The 18826-nt window shown below is 52.0% G+C and overlaps 2 protein-coding genes across 4 annotated transcripts in view; both read left to right on the plus strand.

Moving 5' to 3' along the window:
- The first annotated feature begins 494 nt into the window (after nucleotides 1–494).
- Nucleotides 495–7750, plus strand: Arsi (arylsulfatase family member I). The gene is made up of 2 exons (XM_031365785.1): nucleotides 495–1389; nucleotides 5555–7750. Exons 1-2 carry the CDS (start codon nucleotides 1079–1081, stop codon nucleotides 6963–6965), a joined length of 1722 nt encoding a protein of 573 aa, XP_031221645.1. The 5' UTR covers nucleotides 495–1078; the 3' UTR covers nucleotides 6966–7750.
- Nucleotides 7751–14972: 7222 nt separating this feature from the next.
- Camk2a (calcium/calmodulin dependent protein kinase II alpha) overlaps nucleotides 14973–18826 on the plus strand; it is a 64181-nt gene continuing 60327 nt past the window's right edge. Inside the window, exon 1 of one of the 3 annotated variants that reach the window (XM_031365786.1) lies at nucleotides 14973–15246. In XM_031365786.1, the coding sequence (XP_031221646.1) occupies nucleotides 15185–15246 (62 nt within the window). In that variant the 5' untranslated portion in view covers nucleotides 14973–15184. The remainder of the gene's footprint in view (nucleotides 15247–18826) is intronic. The other 2 variants (XM_031365788.1, XM_031365787.1) reach the window with 2 other exon arrangements.

Genomic DNA, 18826 nt, shown 5'->3' on the forward strand with positions numbered 1-18826 from the left:
TCATTCATCCATTGCATTCGTTCAAGCAACAGGGTTGAGAACAGTGTTCAGCTCTTCTTCCTGTGCATGGAGGGAACCCGTGGATATAAGATATATACAACACTTTTGCCATCTAGACCAGGGCATGCACCCTAAGCACCTTATAACCAGCTCAGAAGTGCTAAGAGGAAGATAAAGAGATGGAGGGAAGGGAAGCTAGCAGAGCCAGAAGGAGGCTGCCACTTCTGCACGCAGTCCATTGCTTTGTGATTTAGCAGAGTGAGTTCTATGTCATCTCAGGACCTTGGTCTCTCCATCTCTAGAAATGACCTAGTTGGCTCGGAAAATGAACTGGACTTTTCTAGGGCTGGCATTCATATGCTGAGACTCCATGATCAAGGAATGTCTGGCCGGACTATTCCGGAATTGTTCCACTGAATTCCAAGCAATCCCCCTCCCTTCTCTGGAGGCCCGGCCAGGAGCAGGCCTTAGAACTAGCGGCCACAGCGGGTCTGGGCTGCCTGCCCGAGGGCGGGGCCTTTTTCGGCGTCCCACCCCTCCACCTGGGGCTCAGCCCGGCAGATGTTACAACTTTTTCGCCGGCTCTTGGGCTGTGTCCCTTCCCAGACCCGCCCAGCCCGTGTCTCCCTCCCCTTCCCCCTGTGGGGTCCTGCCCACCTCCCAGCCTAGAACACTGCTTTGCGGGGACACCGGGCGGGGTCAGAAGCTCAGCTAGGGGAATTGGGGGTCGGGGGAGGGAGGAGAAATGGAAAGCAGAAGCGAGAGAAATTAAGAGGCGGGAGGGACCGGGGTAAAAGGGAAGCGGAGAGTCCCGGGATGGTGGAGAGCACTTTTGGGAAGCTTCCACTCTACGACTCGGGCTGGCCCGTCAGAGCTGGGAGAGAGGGAGCGGGGGCTGCGGGAGGAGGCTCCGCTCGAGCCTGACCTTCCCGGAGCGCCCTGCTGCCCGGCTGCGAGTCCTGGACGAGACCCCCGAGGGCTCTCACTGCATCCAGGCGGGCGGGAGGGCAAGCGTTGAGCCCCTAGCACAGCAGGATCTCAGGTCCTGGGAACCCCGCTCGCCCAGCCCGGCGTCGCGATGCATGCCCTCTCTGGATTCTCCCTGGTCAGCTTGCTCAGCTTGGGCTACCTGTCCTGGGATTGGGCCAAGCCCGGCCTTGTGGCTGATGGGCCTGCGGAAGCTGGCGATCAGCCTCCGGCGGCTCCACCGCAGCCTCCACACATTATCTTCATCCTCACCGATGACCAGGGGTACCACGACGTGGGATACCATGGCTCAGATATCGAGACCCCAACGCTGGACCGGCTGGCAGCTGAGGGCGTCAAACTGGAGAATTATTACATCCAACCCATATGTACACCTTCGAGGAGCCAACTCCTCACCGGCAGGTAGGCATGGCCCAGAGCCGCGGGACTGGGTGTCTAAATCCCCAGCGCACCCAGTTGGTAGGTTGCAAACCCTGCAGAATAGATAGCTCTGTGCGTGGACCTGAGAAACACGTGTTAAGGGGCCAGCTTTGCCTTCCAGCATCTGTTAGGTCATCCATAACTCTCTTGCCTTCTTTGGGCCTCTGTTTCCCCAACTCTCACAGTTCAAGGCTTCTGATCATCTTCGAGACTTTCTCTGCTGGTCCACAGTTTCTTCCTTTGCTTAATCAGAGGAATCTTTTGACTCCCATTTTGAATTCTAGTTGAATTCGTATTGACAGACACAGGGTTGTCGCTTAACTCTCAGTTTCCTGGTCCATAAAAATAGACCGAAGGACAGTCTCTATCCTGAGAAGGAATAAAGAAAGGTGAATGGATTGGGTGTAACTTGCCAGGCATTCAATAAATGACAACCTCTGTCTGTATTACTGGAAAGATTTGAGTCCTATGCCGTTGTTGCTGGCTCCGTGCTGTTCCTAGTTCCAAGACTGAGGAACTGGTAAGATGCATGTAATCTGAGGCTGATTGTGTCCCTTCTCCAAGGTCACCAGGTTTTTTTCATCTGAAGAATCCTCCCAAATTGTCTGAGGAGACCCCAGGAGTGCTGTGTCCTCTGTAAGGGGCAGCTCCCCCATGGGGCTGGGGATTACCAAAGCAAAAGAGCGGGAAACAGAAGGGGGCGGTGGAAGGCAAACTCCCCTCTCTAAGTAGAAAATCCCTGGGTTGGGCTGAAGCTAATCCTCTTTGGAAGGAGGCCATCAAATGCTTTTGGATCACTACTGAGATCTCAGGACCATGGCCCACCTCTCTCTGTTTCCTGGGTGGGACAATGGGGCTTGGAGTCAGGGAGAGGCCAGCTTGATGCTTCTGCCCAACTTCAGAGTCTTGTGAAAGAGAGGGTTGTGAAGTCAGACACTGGGCTGGAAGTCAAACGGCGGTGCCTTTTCTCTTTCCACCTGTATCCTGTCCACCTTTAGATCCAGGGACTGTGAAGAAGGGCAGGGAGAGGAAGACAGGTGGGTCACGATGGTGGACCCTGGCATGGGAGGGTGAAGAGGCAGGACAATCTGCATTTTGAGTTTTCCCCGTTGATATTTCTCTCCCCAGATCGACGTGACATTGGGAAGCTGCTGAGTGGACAGTTAGCGCAGCGCTCCAGGCTCTCCCTGGTGAAGTTAGCAAAGCATTCCAGGGCCAGCCAGTGTCTGCCCTCCACCCTCTGCAGCTACCTCTGTCTCACAGATGCTTACTCCAATGGCTTGGCGCTTGCTTATACAACCAGTCCTGTTTGGTGTAGCTGGAGAAGCCAAAGTTTCTTATGTTACTCACTGACAAATGGACTTTGGCAAGGCTTAGCGGGCCCACCCACATTACAAATCAATGCTTCAGGCACCCCACCCTTATGTGGAGACACTCAGCTGGGATTCTGGGCCCTAGGATGCTTCTCCTGTCAGTTCCAATCACCTCTCAGCTTGCCAGAGGCCCCTGGAAGCTGTATCATGCAAAGATTTTGAGCATGAATTGGACAGACCTGGGTCTAAAACAGTTCTACTGTTTGCCAGCTGTCTGGCCTTCGGTCGCATACTACACTTCAGGAGCTTCAGTTTCATTATTTGTAGAATGAAGATTATGGTAATGTTCCGTGCGTACTCTACAAGAGAGGTTTAGGTTGGTGAAATGTCTTAGCAGGTACAAGTGTGCTTCCTGTGTGAGCCTGGTAACCTGAGCTCAATTCCTGGAACCCACTATGGAAAGAGAGCTGACTCAGGAAAGTTGCACTTTGATTTGACGTGCATGCCTTGGCATGAGTAGGCCCAAACTCATGCATACATGACACACACACACACACACACACACAAACACACACTCACTCTCTCTCTCTGTCTCTCTGTCTCTCTGTCTCTCTCTCTCTCTCTCTCTCACACACACACACACACATTATTAATAGTAAATAAATAAATAAATACAATTAAAAAACAAAAAGAGGCCTGGTAGTACAGGCCTGTAATCCCTGTAAACTATTTAGGAAACTGATACAGAAAAATTGAAAGTTCAGTGCTGGCATGGGCTAACTTGAGTTACAGAATTCATTCAATATCAGCTTGGTCAACTAAGTGAAGCTCTGCATCAAGATAAAAAGTAAAAAAGGAGCTGGGGACATATAACTAAGTGGTAGAGTGTTTTCAGAGCATGTTCAAGGCTAGAAGTTCAATATAAATTCATACACACTCACACACACTCACACACTCACACATACACACATACACACACTCACACACACATATACACACATACACTCACACACACTCACTCACACACACTCACACATACTCTCTCACATACACACACACTCACACTCTTACATGCACACTCTCACACACATGCACACACTCACACACACACACTCAGACACACGCACACTCACACACTCACACACATACACACACATTCACACACACTCACATACTCACACACACTCACACACACTTTAAACACTCTTACACACGCACTCTCACATACACTCACACAACTCACACACACTCACACACACACACTCACACACTCACACACACTTACACACACACTCACATACAATCACACACACACACACACACATACACACACTCACTCATGGGCGCAGAGAGAATTAAATGAGCTAATGCTTTCCCGTGGCACAAAGTCTTAAGAATGACCTTAAGAGAAGGAAGCAGTCTGGTGTCAAATACCAGGCTAACTCAGCTGCCTAGGGGTAAGGACAGGCGTGGGATTCTAACTCCCCTGTGACATTCCAGGTGGCTTTACTTGCAACTCTTAAAGACACCTCAAACAGATCGTGTGGATCAAGCAGATCACAGCAGCAGAAGATGTGGCACAAATGTATAAAGGAAACCCAGGAACTGGCAAGGCATTGACTGCTGCATTGGTCTGGGGGAGGAGGGCTTGAGCTCACAGCAGGTGGAGAGTGGAGAGGGGTCCCTGGTCTCATAACACCTAAGAGCAGGGCAGCTCTCAGGGATTTCACATTCCAGCCAGCTCACTCATACCTGCAAACAACAACTGGTCCCCGCTCTCTCATACCTCCCATCAACTGGGAGGGGGTGGGCAGTCTACTTTTGAAAACAGTTACTCAGATTGGTTTCTTGTTCAAGTCTCAGCGCTGCCCTCAACTGTGAGTGACCTTGAGCATAGCCCCGGTCCTCTGACCTTTGTTGATGCTTTTTCTTTTCTTTTCTTCCCATTTTTTTTTTAAGTAAATGAAAATACTAAAAGAGGATTTAGTTCACTTCTGGCTTCCAAACCCTCTGAATTCATTAATTCATTCATTTATCCATTTGCTCGTTTGTTCGTTCCATTAGTAACTGAAAGAGCTTTAAGGATCACTGAGTTATTAGGAATAAAAAAACCAATCCTATTCTATACCTCTGAACCCAAGTACATAGACAGTTGTAATCCTAGGGCCCAGTAGACCATGAAGGTGAGCGCCAAGTCCCTGCTGCAGGGAAGGAAGGGGACCCAGAAACAATGTAACTCACTCCTACTGCGGTGGGCTTCCAAGGAGAGGGAGTTTGCCTGGGAGACCTGGACTTGGTGTACCCAGGCTCTGTGCTAAGTTTACAGCTTAGAGCTCGGGGACTCACTCAGGCCTGGGACCTGTGCTGGGATGCAGAGCCGACTCTTCCTACTAGCTAGCCATGTGAGTCATCGAGCTTTAGAGCTTTACGGTTCCTTATTTGGGAGGCAGGAATGATAACATGTACTTCCCAAGTTTGTGGTGAGGATTTGGTGAGCCGATTCAAAAGGAGCATGATGTTGAACACACAGCAAGAGCTTGGTACTAGCTCTTACTGGTGTCGTGCCCAAGCCTGCCTCAACTCTTGATGTACTAGCTTCCTGGCTACCTGGTCCTGGGCAGTGGCTTAACTATTCTGAGTTATCCTATCTCATCCATAAGCTGGCATACACACCTGCTTCTCTGGTGTGATGGTTTGAGGATAAAGCAGTGTAGGTGCTTAGCCCTTTGGCGGTATCTGTTACTTTCATTCCTGTTCTGTCTGGTGGCACTGGACCAGGGTCCATCTCAGAGCAGTGGTCTGTAGCTCACTTTGGTTTCTTTCACTTTCCCCAGATACCAGATCCATACAGGATTGCAGCACTCCATTATCCGCCCACGGCAGCCCAACTGTCTGCCCCTGGACCAGGTGACACTGCCCCAGAAGTTGCAGGAGGCAGGCTACTCCACCCACATGGTGGGCAAGTGGCATCTGGGCTTCTACCGGAAGGAGTGCTTGCCTACCCGCAGGGGCTTCGACACCTTCCTGGGTTCCCTCACAGGCAATGTGGATTACTACACCTATGACAACTGTGATGGCCCGGGGGTTTGTGGTTTCGACCTGCATGAGGGTGAGAGTGTGGCCTGGGGGCTCAGTGGCCAGTATTCCACTATGCTCTATGCTCAGCGTGCAAGCCACATCCTGGCCAGCCACAGTCCCCAGACACCCCTCTTTCTCTATGTGGCCTTCCAGGCAGTACACACCCCCCTACAGTCACCCCGAGAGTACCTATACCGCTACCGCACAATGGGCAACGTAGCTCGGCGCAAGTACGCAGCCATGGTGACCTGCATGGACGAGGCTGTGCGCAACATCACCTGGGCCCTCAAGCGCTATGGTTTCTACAACAACAGTGTCATTATCTTCTCCAGTGACAACGGTGGCCAGACTTTCTCAGGGGGTAGCAACTGGCCCCTTCGAGGACGCAAGGGCACTTACTGGGAAGGTGGGGTGAGGGGCCTGGGTTTTGTCCACAGCCCACTGCTCAAGAAAAAGAGACGGACCAGTCGGGCCCTGGTCCATATCACAGACTGGTACCCTACACTGGTGGGTCTGGCAGGCGGCACGACATCGGCGGCTGATGGGCTGGATGGCTACGACGTGTGGCCGGCCATTAGCGAGGGCCGGGCCTCACCACGCACAGAGATCCTACACAACATCGACCCCCTCTACAACCATGCCCGGCACGGCTCCTTGGAGGGTGGCTTTGGCATCTGGAATACAGCAGTGCAGGCAGCTATCCGAGTGGGGGAGTGGAAGCTGCTCACCGGAGACCCAGGCTACGGTGACTGGATTCCACCTCAGACACTGGCCTCCTTCCCTGGCAGCTGGTGGAACCTGGAGCGGATGGCCAGCATCCGCCAGGCCGTGTGGCTCTTTAACATCAGTGCTGACCCTTATGAGCGAGAGGACCTGGCTGGCCAGCGACCTGATGTAGTCCGCACCCTGCTGGCCCGCCTGGCTGATTATAATCGGACTGCCATCCCCGTGCGTTACCCAGCCGCGAACCCTCGGGCTCATCCTGACTTTAATGGGGGTGCTTGGGGGCCCTGGGCCAGTGATGAGGAAGAAGAAGAGGAAGAGGAGGAGGAGGAAGGCAGAGCTAGGAGTCTCTCCCGGGGTCGCCGCAAGAAGAAATGCAAGATTTGCAAGCTTCGATCTTTCTTCCGTAAACTCAATACCAGGCTGATGTCCCACCGGATCTGACGCCTCGGGGTGGCAGGGAATCTCAGTTCCCCTCAGATAATGTCTCTTTGCTGGTTCTCAGGGAGAAGGCCACGGTCAAGTCTTCATATGCGGGCATGTGGAGGGAGGCTGCAGAAGCCCTCAGCTGAATAGGGTGGGACGTGGAAGAGGGCACCAACCCAGGCTGGGATGCCTGGGTCACAGTCCTGCCTCTCTCCTGATGTGTTTGTTCTTTGCCCTCAGGTTACCTATAGCAGCGTTCTGCCTCAGTCTCACCCCTCAGATGAGCTCTGGTGACTTTAGGACTCCAGTGTACACACCTGTGTCTGGGGCCACGGCGGGGTTTCTTGCTGACCTTGCCACCTTCCCGATGGCATGAGTCTGTGACCTTCCTTCCAGGTCTCTGTGGTGCTCTTGGTTATCAGCTGGAGTATGGCCAGCTGGCTGCTGCTCTGTTGAACATGTCAACGGGAACGGACAGTGTAGGCTCTGAGAATCTTTACATTCCCGGGGCCTCAAGACTTGGGAGCCTCATGAGGTTCTCCTCTTTTGGTCCCCAGCATCCAGGGGAAACTGGCTGGTCCCTGAGCCACTGCATAGTGAAGGTGGGGGAAACAACTGTGAAAGGAGCCTTTGATTCGGCCTTGAACACAGTTCTTCCCCACAGGGCCTTGATTTTCCTACTCTCAAAGGCGTAGGGGAATGTGAGCCCTGGCTCTGCCTACCTCACGGGTGCTGTAGAAAACCGGCCAAGCTGATGGTTGTAGAGGAGCCTGTGAACTTGATTAAAGTGCCATTACCCAGAGGCAAGAGATGCTGGTCTGTGTGTGTGTGTGTGTGTGTGTGTGTGTGTCCTGGGGACCCATGTGAGCTCGCTGCTAGCAGAGGCGACAGGAGGGATGATGGGAAGGAAGGAAGGTCCTGCTACAGGTTCACAATGTAGTTGCAGGCAAACAAACCCCTGACCCTCTCTGGGGCCTCAGTGTTTCCCTCCGTACAGTGGGTGATCCAAGAGTCCTTCCTTCTGGTGGTTCGGCCCCCCCTAACCCCCGTGCACCTTTGCATCTGGGGGGACACAAACTCGGTAGTGTTGAGGAGGGGTTGGTGATTGTAAAGCCTGCTAGCTGCAATAGCGCAGCTCCCCTCCGCACACTGCGTTCTGCATATCTCCCTTCAGGTCCCAGTCGGCGCAGTGTGTGTAGGCGAAGGCCCTGCTGTGAATTTTGAAAATAGTTATTTTTGTCACTGGCAAAGGAGGCCCTGTTAGGACTCGTCAGCTCGTGGATGAGCAGGATGGGTGGAGTGGGGTGGGTGCGGTGCTGTGGGGGTTGCCGCTGCTTGCAGGGCTGCATCCCCCAGGCAGTGACTGAATCCGGCATGAGGGCCTGGCCTGGGCTGTAGGAAGGAGGTGACCAATGCATCCTAGGTCCTTCCTTAGCCCTGCGCTTTATTATTATTTTTTTCCTTAAGATTTATTTTTAATGGTGTGTGTTTGTGTGGGGGTATGTACATGTGAGTAAAGGGCCCAGAGAAGGTACTAGAGCTGGGGTTACAGAGGGTGTGCATTGTCCAACATGGGCACTGGAAAATGAACTTAATGTGCTCTTTACTACCGAGCCATCTCTCCAGTCCCAGCCCTGTTCTTTTGACTTTTCTCACCTCCCCCACCTGTATGTTTTCCCTTCCTTGATAATGTTGATGCCCAGATGGTAGGCACGGCCCAGGCTAGGCAGGAGTCTCTGCGCTCCACTGTCTGTAGTGGTTTTGTTGGTTTGTTTGTTTTGCCTGCTCAGGAGGAAGGCTCTGAAGAAGATGCTGGCTAAGGTGGTGTCTTAGCTTAGTGTACCCCAGAGGGGCTATTCATAGGCTACCCACTGCCCAAGACACTCTAGGCCTGCTGGGGCCTGCTCTAACTCTGCCTGCCAGCTTTGCCACCCTGGCACACAGCTTAGGCTTCCCTGTAGAGCCAGGCTTTAGAGAACTGTGTGAGTACTTCCCCGAGGACCAGGACCGAGGACGGTCGGAGGGCCCCGGCCTGCCAGGGCTTTTCAACTTCCAGCCCCATCATCCACTTCACTTCTAAGGATCCCTTTGGGGCCCCAAGAGCAAGACCACATAAGTTCTGCTTTCTATTCTCCCAAGCTCTCTATTCCCTGAATCAATCTGGCTCCAGGATATAAGGAATGAATGATTGGTGCTGAGGCTGGCACCTGCTTCTGAAGTTTGGAAGAGAAAGGTGGGCTCAAGCCTCCCTGTGTCCAGTCTTTCATTCAGCGCAGAACTCAATGAACTCAAGAGTTCTCAACCTAGATGCCAGCATAGCCCAGGAACCACTGGAGCTTCAATCTGAAACCAGGCCCCCCGGGAACTAGTGGGCAACAGTGTGTGAGGCTGATGGTCTTTGGGGTATTCTGTTGAATTGAGAGGACCAGCTTAGCAGTAAGCATGCCCACAACCTGTTCTCTACTGTGGTCTGGGTTCCCCCTCAACAAGCCCACCCGAATCTTTACTACATGCCAGTTCCAAGTCAGTGCCTGTCTTAGGGTTACTATGACTGTGATGAAACACCATGACTAAAAGCATCGTGGGGAAGAAAGAGGAAGCTTTTCACTCGGCCTTCCACAGAACGGTTCATCATTAAAAGCAGGACAGGAACTCAAGCAGGGCAGAGACCTGGAGGTCAAAGCTGAAGCAGAGGCCATGGGAGCCGTGCTGCTTACTGGCTTGCTCCTCGTGGCTTGTCTTAGCCTGTTTTCTTATAGAACCCAGAACCCTGCCAGGCCAGGGATGGCACCACCCACAATGGGCTGAGCCTTTGCCCATCAATCACTCATGAGAAAACATCCTGCAGCCGGATCTTACGAAGATCTTTTCTCAGCTGAGCTTCCTTCCCTCCTTTCTCTAGCTTGTGTCAAGGGGACTTAAAACTAGCCAGCAAAGCACCTCTAGCCTTGTGCTCACGTCACCTGGGTCCCTTTGGAGAGGACAGGGTAAAAGGGTGACCAGAGGCAGTCCCTAGGTCACGGGTCTTCATTGCCCTCCCCCACTCTGGACTGGACTGGATGTAGTCTCTAGACCCATCTAAAGACTAGATCTAGTCTCTAGAAGGTCCCAAGAGGTATGCACCCATGCAGATGTAAGACAGGCAGACCTCCACAGGGAGATTCTTCCAGCTAGTTGTCCACTATCAATCAGATGGGTCTAAGATCCTAGGACTCGCCTTATCCCTTTAGCCCCGCATTCAACGAGAGAAGGGGTAGAGATGGGAGGATGCCAGGGAGGATGGAAAAGGGCATGGGGAAGAAAGGAAGGGAAGGCAGCTGGAAGCAAGCATGGAAGGACAAAGATGGTGACCACATTGGCAGCAGATCTGTTGGCTAGAAGAGTGAGATTCAGGTGAGAGTTTGCTTTAGCTGGATCCCAGCTCTGGAGTCCTAGCCTCTAATGGCCAGCTCTCTAACAACTAAGTGGTGCCATGTACCTGTCTGGCCCAGAACTGTGTCTTCTCTTCTTCCAGATATACTCCTGGCTTCCCTAGGACACAGGCTACCATCCTGGCAATACCAGGAAGGCGCACAGCTGGGAAAGAGCAATGCTCAGGGAGGTAAAGACTCCAGGCTGGTGGCCTAACTGTCACCAACTTGTGTACCCGTTAGAGGGCAACCTCTACTCTCCTCACCTTGGTGCCCAGCTCTAGGGGATATGTGGCCCCTAAAGGTCTTCTCAGCTCGATATGGGAGCCTAAGATTAGGGCAGGAGTGGTGAGGTCGCACAGACCTGGATTTGAACCCTGGGTGTGTGGCTTTAGGTAAGTAAGTAGTGTCATGGTTCTGCAAAGTGGGATCATTGCACTTATATTTACTATAAAGTCCAAACTGGTTCTGATGTAATTGCTTCATGTCCTGGCGTGTGTGTGTGTTGGGGGGAGGGGAGTGTCTAAGAATGAGTGTTTTGTCCTTGACCTTCCCAGGAGGAACCGAGACCTGGGAAAGCCCTACTTCTAGCTGTCTTAGCTTAAGAACTGAACCTCTATCTGCAGGGTGTGTGGCACTGCCCCCCCCCTTAGGAGAGGGCCCCTGCGTGGGACACCTCAGGGTACAGCACTTCTTCCCTTCCCTCCTCTCTTAAGCCTGGCATCACTCGACATACTGCCCTGACTCAGTTGCTCTCCACTCAGACCCTCACAGCATCTCTTCTCTCCTGGCCCACTTTCTACTGAGCCTGCCCCCAACTTTTTCTGCCCTTAGTGGGACAGGTCCCATGGGGACCATCCAGATGGCACGTTTTTTTCTTTTCTTTTCTTTTCTTTTTCTGTGGTGGTTTTCTGTGGTGGTGCATGTTCAGGCCCTGCAAGACCCTGTGGCATTTAGCATATGCATGAGAGCTCATGGAGGCGCTATCCCAGTGTGATGAGGGTTGTAATCCTCCCCTCCATCCTTCCAGCCCAGCCTCCTGTCCCTCCCATTGACACGAGCCAATCTCTTTTGGCATTGCTGTGCTGGCTCAGCAAACTCCAGGGCTCCCACCCCTGGCCATCAGCCCTTGGCACACAGGCTTGTGCCTGAGTACTGCACACGTGTTGCAGATGGGGGTACACGTGTTGGACCGTTACGCCTACTGTGGCCCCCGGGGTGTGGGAAGTCTGGCAGAACCAATCCCCCCTCTCCCCCAGATGCAATCATCAGCTTATTCTCTCATTGCCACTCGGGCATGCTTGACGCCTTGATGCCCGCCGCCACTAAGCACAGCTGCCAGCTTTGTGGGCACAGAGGATGTGGCGAATTAGTGGTCATGCTTCCTCAGTGGAGTGGCAATTGCACTCAACATGCAGGTGTCTATGAAAGGCAGTCCCTACATCCCTGATGTAGTCTCTAGATCCATCTAAAGACTAGATCTAGTCTCTAGAAGGTCCCAAGAGGTATGCACCCATGCAGATGTAAGACAGGCAGACCTCCACAGGGAGATTCTTCCAGCTAGTTGTCCACTATCAATCAGATGGGTCTAAGATCCTAGGACCTGCCTATCCCTTTAGCCTCACATTCAACGAGAGAAGGGGTAGAGATGGGAGGATGCCAGGGAGGATGGAAAAGGACATGGGGAAGAAAGGAAGGGAAGGCAGCTGGAAGCAAGCATGGAAGGACAAAGATGGTGACCACAATAGAGTTCGGACCCCATGGTCTCTGTCAGCGGCAGGCAGCTATCAGACTGTCTATGCCTTTGCATGCCTCTCTGAGCCCCTGGGGGCTCTTCTAAATGCTTTGCTGGCCTCTGAGCCAAGCACTGCATGTCATCCGTGGGGAATGGCAGGCCAGCACTGGTCCACAAAGATGGCTACTTCTGTTCGCAGGGTAACATTTCCCTGGTTACAGTCTTAGCACATTCCTCTTAGTGCTTTACTGATCTTAAAGCAGTTGCCACGCTCTTGTCCCCTAATAAGTGAGGGTCCCATCGCCCTCTTTTTTTTTTAATTCCTTGCCATTTGTTTTGCAGAATTTACTGTAAATAAAGCCAATACTAGGCAATGTCATGAGCTAACCCCCCAGCAAGGTCTCAGGGAACGGTGTCCCAGAGAGCTGCCAGGGTTCAGGGAGGAATATGAGGAGACAGGATTTCTAGTTCCTTAATTCCTTTTGTATCAGCCACTGTGTTCATCTTGTTTCAGCCACAAAACTACCTTAATGGTAAGGAACATTATTCACCCAGTTTTGCACTTGAAGAGATCCAGAGAAGTCAAGACATTGATTGAAAACCACAGCCTATAAGTCATATAGCCACTGATAGTTGATCGACACTATTTCTCCTAGGCAGTGGCTAGGTGGTCCCAGGGATTCCCTTGGGAACAGGCTAGAGCAGTGGTTCTAGTGTAGGTTGTGACCTCCTTGGGGGCTGGGGGAAGTGTTGAAGAACTCTTTTACAAGAGTTGCCTAAGACCATTGGAAAAAACAGATATTTGCATTATTTTTCATAACAGAAGCAAGATTATAGTTATGAAGTAGCGACAAAAATAATGTGTGGTTGGGGGTCAGCACAGCATGAAGAAACTGTATTTAAGGGTTGCGGCCTTAGGAAGGCTGAGAACTACTGGGCTAGAGGATCTGAATCAGGAACATGAACGTACAGCTCTACCCCACTCCTTCCTTCCTCTGGTGCCTCTAGCCTTGGCCATGGTGTTCTGTGCCTGCCTGCTACCCACCAGCTGTGCGGCCCTGCGAGCACAGGCCTTTCTGCTCCGCTTTGAATTGCCACGTTGGCGGCAGAAGCGGGAAGCGTATTGTGCACAGAAACAAAACGGAGTGGTTTTTCCTTTTTTTCTGAAGGTGGTAATGGTGCAATTAGTGGCGAAGCCATCACCCCCTCCTCCCTGGTATCCCTCCCTCCTTCCTCTCCACCTCCCTTCTCTTTCTTTCCTGAGAAAAGTGGCTGAATTGAAAAGATCTCCCATCAATCTTTCTTTCACTGACTCAGAAAGAGGGATAGGGGGCCCCCTAATGTTTCTAGGGTCCTTGAGTCTCAGATGGGTCAGGCACTTGTTGGTGCTGGTACTCACTATGTCCCCACATGTGAGGTAAGCAATGGATTCTGAGGAGCAAGTTGGAAACAGAATTTGCTTTTCCAGGTCCTTTTATCTGTCCCTTGTTCACTGGGGGCAAATGCCAGCATGAGACCATGAGACCTCTGCGTAGCCACCTGTGAAGCATGCTGAAGCACCCTCTTTTTTTTTTTCTTTTTTTTGAATGTAGGTGTGTGTGTGTGTTCAAGACCAAACTGCAGTGTGGGAGTGTTCATGGACTCACTTTAAAACTTCTGTGTTTGGCCTTCTAGAAACTGAGAACCCTTGGGGTTTTACGCACTTCCCAGAATCCATTCTGGCCTTCCACTCCATCTCCATGGGGTTCTTCTGCCAGGATGACCATCTTCCGATTTTCTAGAAAATGAGATGGGGCGGGGGCTCAGAGAGCTTCCTCAGTGACCTGCCTGGGGTCACACAGTTAGGAAATGTCAGAGCTAGAACTTGAACTCAGATTACTAATCTTAAATTCCATGCCTTGGGAGTGTGATTTGCGGGTGCAAGTGTGATGTACAGAAGAACTCATTAGGGAAGATGGCTAGCATGTTTGGGAAAGTAGACTCCAGGGCAGGGTACATCCATGCCATCCGCCCAGCCCTGGGTGAGTCCGGCCACGCTCACCTCATTCTAGTTGCCTCTCTCCAGTCGTACCTTGACAGGAAGCACAAGCAGAAACTGGGACAGGCGCCCCAGGAGACCAAATCTTCATGGTCCCTCTGGGAGGATGGGTGGGGAGAGCTTGTGGCAGAGGCCTCAGGAGGGGCCCTGCTGCGCAGTGGTGACAGGTAGGGATGAGAAAGTGGACAGAACCATTTCTTCAGCGTCCTGGATCTGCTCATTACTTCTCCTCAAGCTAAGGTGACAGTGTGATACACACCGTGGCTAAAAAGCAGGGAGAGCAGGAGAGAAATAAGGACAGAGACAGAGGTCAAGTCAACCAGAGCAATTCCCAGAGGGAGCGGAGGAACCATTGCAGAGGCTACAAAGGGGAAGGGAAGGAGAGATGAATTAGCTTCCCCTGTAAACCTTAGAACCCAGCTGTTGCCAGGGCAACGGGGCAATACCTGTCTCTCCAGAGGAGATGAAGTTGCCAGGGTAACTACATCTTGTCTTTCTCAAGGACCATCCCAGAATGTGGCACCCACTAACCGTTACCATAGCAACTGCCTCTTTGCCCCACTTAATCCCATCCCGTCTGTTAAAAGGGCCCTATAGTTGGAGATGGGGGAGGTAGGAAGAGAGATGATCACTTGTGGACTAAGTTTGTTCACATCCCCTTCTTCAACCCCCTCAGTAACATCACCCTGGGGGAACAGGGTCCACTTGCTCCTAGGCCCACACAGTCCTGCAGTATTGTGTATATAAGGCCAGGGCAACAGAGGAGCAGGTTTTGAAGTGAAAGGCAGGCAGGTGTTGGGGAGGCAGTTACCGGGGCAACGGGAACAGGGCGTTTCGGAGGTGGTTGCCATGGGGACCTGGATGCTGACGAAGGCTCGCGAGGCTGTGAGCAGCCACAGTGCCCTGCTCAGAAGCCCCGAGCTCGTCAGTCAAGCCGGTTCTCCATTTGCACTCAGGAGCACGGGCAGGCGAGTGGCCCCTAGTTCTGGGAGCAGAACATCAGCATCCCAGTCCTACCCCAGCCTAAAGCCTCTCCCGCCTGCCCAGTGCCAGGATGGCTACCATCACCTGCACCCGATTCACAGAAGAGTACCAGCTCTTTGAGGAACTGGGAAAGTGAGTCACACCTCAGGGAGTCCTAGAGGGCATGGGGGATCAGCCTCTTGGGCAGGGGCGTGTGCCTATATGGCTAGAGCTGTCCCGTGCATGCAGAGGGAGGTGTGCAGCATGATTTGGAAGCACTGTGTATGCATAGAGTGTCCAGAGTTAGGCGTTGACACATTTATGAGCCCAGTCAGCCTGGTTGTGTGTGTGTGTGTGTGTGTGTGTGTGTGTGTGATGGGAAGGAAACAGATTGGTGATGTTACTTGTATGCACACACTAATGCATACAAGTACACATGACCTGGGTTCACAGAGATTTTTAGAAACTTGGGGCTTAAAAGGGATTTTCCCACTTAGCTGGGTCTGAACTGGGAATCTTTTCTGTAGTTGTACTTAGAAACCTCCAGTGACAGAGAGAGTTTGCTACCTCACACCTGGAGATCTTGACTTTAGACTATGCAGAGTGGCTAGCTTTCCCCTGACACATCCCCTCCGGCTTCCCCAGCTACCTTCTGAGAGCAAGAGCTTTAGTACTGAAGGAGTTAACAGAAAGCAATGCACGGTGCTTGGAGGAGGGGAAGGACAGTTAGCCAGCTGGGGGGTGCCACTGTGGCAGTGGCTATACACAAAAACTGTGGTCCTTTGGCAAAGTTGCCCATCATGTTATATCTCAGGAGGCTGAGAGGAGAAATGTTCCGTCCAGGAGAGCAGCAAGCTACAGATATAAGAGAAGGTTTCTAGATGCTCCCAGCTAAGGCTGTGGGGTCCTGGGATGGAGCAAGAGTTGGGGAGCCATTTGGCAGACTGCTCCACGGATGCATAAGTGCTCCTACCAGCCCTGTTTGGTTCCTGCTGTAGGGCAGGAATGTAAGACAAGGGGCCCTGTGAGCAGATGTGCCAGTGTGAGGTCCTGCAGGTACACGTATGCTGAGGAGAGGCTGTATATGGAATCTGCGAGGAGCAGATGGAGTTGTGTAAGAACTGACACTGGGCACACTGTGAACTGAAAGGGCAAACACTGGCGCAAGTAAAGCATGAAGAGATTTGTGTATCATTTGTGTGACAAGCCCCCCAAAATGTCTGTGTGCCCTGCAAGGGTGCATGTGTGCAATTATGCAAGGGTTGCTCTTGGCAAGGTGATGTTGCAGCAAAGGTGTGGACATGCATGTGTGTGCACATGTGTGGCAGGTCAGAAATGGGTACCCTCAGTGAACGTGTGTGTGTGTGTGTGTGTAAGGTCACAGATGTGAAATGTGAACAGAATGTTCTTGAGTGTACATTGTATATGAATCTTGAAGAATACGTAAAGGAAGCTGTGTGTGTGTGTGTGTGTGTGTGTGTGTGTGTGTGTGTGTGGGCTAGGCTCATGGGCTCATGTGGGTGTGTGGGTGTTGTAGGGATGTGAGCTATGCTGGTGTCTGCATATGTGTGGGAGGTGGACCTATGGCTGTGTATAAGCATAGTCCCTGAACACATTCACACACACACACACACACACACAGAAAGAGAGAGAGAGAGAGAGAGAGAGAGAGAGAGAGAGAGAGAGAGAGAGAGAGAGAGAGAGAGAGAGAGAAAGAGAGAAAGGCAGAGACAGAGAGAGAAGGAGAGACAGAGAGAGACAACAGAAACAGAGACCTACACATATCTCAGCTCCCTTGTGCAAATGTGTATTCATATTTGTCTACAGACTTCCTGCCGTTCTGCATGCCTTTGTGTTGGAGGCAGGGGTGGGGGCAGGAATACAATTTTTAGGGCTGCTCAGGAGGACTGTCTCTTAAACTTTATCAGGGATCCCTTTCCCGAGCACATCTAGTGTTCACTTGGAACCTAAGAATTCCTGGAATAGATAGGGGAGCTGCCTTTCGGGGCCACTGAGGCTGGTTCAGGCAGGACTGCGTCACAGAGCACAGTGGAAGGAGTTAAGGTAGTACTTCAGGGATCACAGTGACAGCGAACTGCTCTTTGCCCTGAGAAGAAATGGGGATCATTAGGACTGGGCTCTGTGGGCTGCCTTGGCCTTCTCAGCCCCTCTGCCTTCCTGGATACTCAGAGGTGTTAGAGACAGGGCAGAGGAAAACTGAGGGTGGCAGGGACTCCCGGGTCTTGTCCAATCAATTCCAGACCTCCTCCTTCCAGAACTATTGGTGCTTTTAACCTTTTTTTAGGTCACTTATTCCTCCAGGATTCAGATGAAAGTCTAAATAGACATTCCCTAGAAAAATGTATAAGCCTACAAAATGTTGCTTGCAGTGTCAGAGCTTGTGGGACCTCAGGAAATGGTGCGTGAACCTGTGCTCGAAGATGCTCGCGTGAAGGAGAAGGGGCTGTGGTGGGCCGGCTTCTGTGTGGGGTGTCTGTGTGACACAGGCCAGGGTCCCCTGTGAAGGATGAGCCTTTTACTCTGCATCTCAGCCTTGGCCTGAGCCTCCAGTGGGGCAGGGAGGAGCTGACCCACATGACCCTTAGCTCCGTGACATTGGGCAGGCCGCCATTCTTTCTGACCTGCAAGCTGGAGATTAAGAAGATGTTGAGGATTACGTAGATGGCAGGTGAAGACATAACCTCCAGCCTGGCATGCAGCAGGCATCTGGCAGGACGTGGCTGCTGGGGCGGCTGTTGTCCTCAAGGATCGGGCAAGCCTAAAAGAGGAGGCAGGACCTTCTCATTGCTTATCTTTCTGTTTAGGGGAGTGTTGTTCAAGGTCTCCCTGGGCTCCTCTTCCTTGAGGGGAGCAATGGAGAAGTGTTTCTGTTGACGATCCTGTGTCTTCTAGCTAGGACACTGTGTGATTACCTAGACACTGAGTCCCCACCCGGAACTGTCCACACAACCAGCAGGTTACCTTGCTGAGCTGGGCCTTAAAAAAGAGACTTAAGGGGACAGTGGTTGACCTCTGGCCAGGCCCTGGTTTGCCATAATATAGAAGAAGGCTGACCGGTCAACACTCACTGACATCCTGCTCAATGAAGACTGGCTTGTTACCAACGGCCTCCTAGGAGCCTAAGGTGGAAGCAGAGATTCCTCTCCTGCCTGGAGGTAGCCCTGAATAGGGGTTTCTGGAACTTCTAGATTTTTCTATACCGAAGATAACCCCACTGTCCCCCAGTGCCCTGGCACTAAAGCACATAAATTCAGAAATGCTAAGAAGATGGCTCTGTATCCCATATAGGATTAAGGTGAGACTGTTTCTAGGGACCCAGAGATGAACTCCTTCCCTCCTCCCTTGACCCCACTCCTCTGCCCTCCTTGGAATGAAAGAAAGGGAAGCATACACTTAAAGTGGGCTACAGTGTCAAGCAGGGCCAGGGTGGGCTGGGGTAGTCCTCAGAGTTCCCTCCTACTCATTCAGTCTCCTCTGATGTCCAGACTCGATAGAAAGGGAGCAGGGTGGATGAAGAGGGGCAAGGGAAGCTCTGGAAAGCTCAGGCAAAGCTGTGGGTAGAGTGGCTCTCCTAGACATTGCATCCCCAGACCTCCATCTACCTCCACCTGCAGAGGTTAAAGAGGCAGAGACTTGCTCTGCGGACCTACAATTGTTGCTCTGGACAAAAGGAACCTGAGAAAGAGAGAGAGAGAGAGAGAGAGAGAGAGAG

This window comes from Mastomys coucha, unplaced genomic scaffold (assembly GCF_008632895.1).
Source record: "Mastomys coucha isolate ucsf_1 unplaced genomic scaffold, UCSF_Mcou_1 pScaffold13, whole genome shotgun sequence".
In the NCBI taxonomy this organism is placed as follows: Eukaryota; Metazoa; Chordata; class Mammalia; order Rodentia; family Muridae; genus Mastomys; species Mastomys coucha.

Bases quoted from the DNA above. Each gene is read 5' to 3' on its own strand.
- Arsi (XM_031365785.1), top strand. From the start codon at position 1,079: ATGCATGCCCTCTCTGGATTCTCCCTGGTCAGCTTGCTCAGCTTGGGC. The intron at 1,390-5,554 runs GTAGGCATGGCC...CACTTTCCCCAG, and splicing joins AGCCAACTCCTCACCGGCAG to ATACCAGATCCATACAGGAT.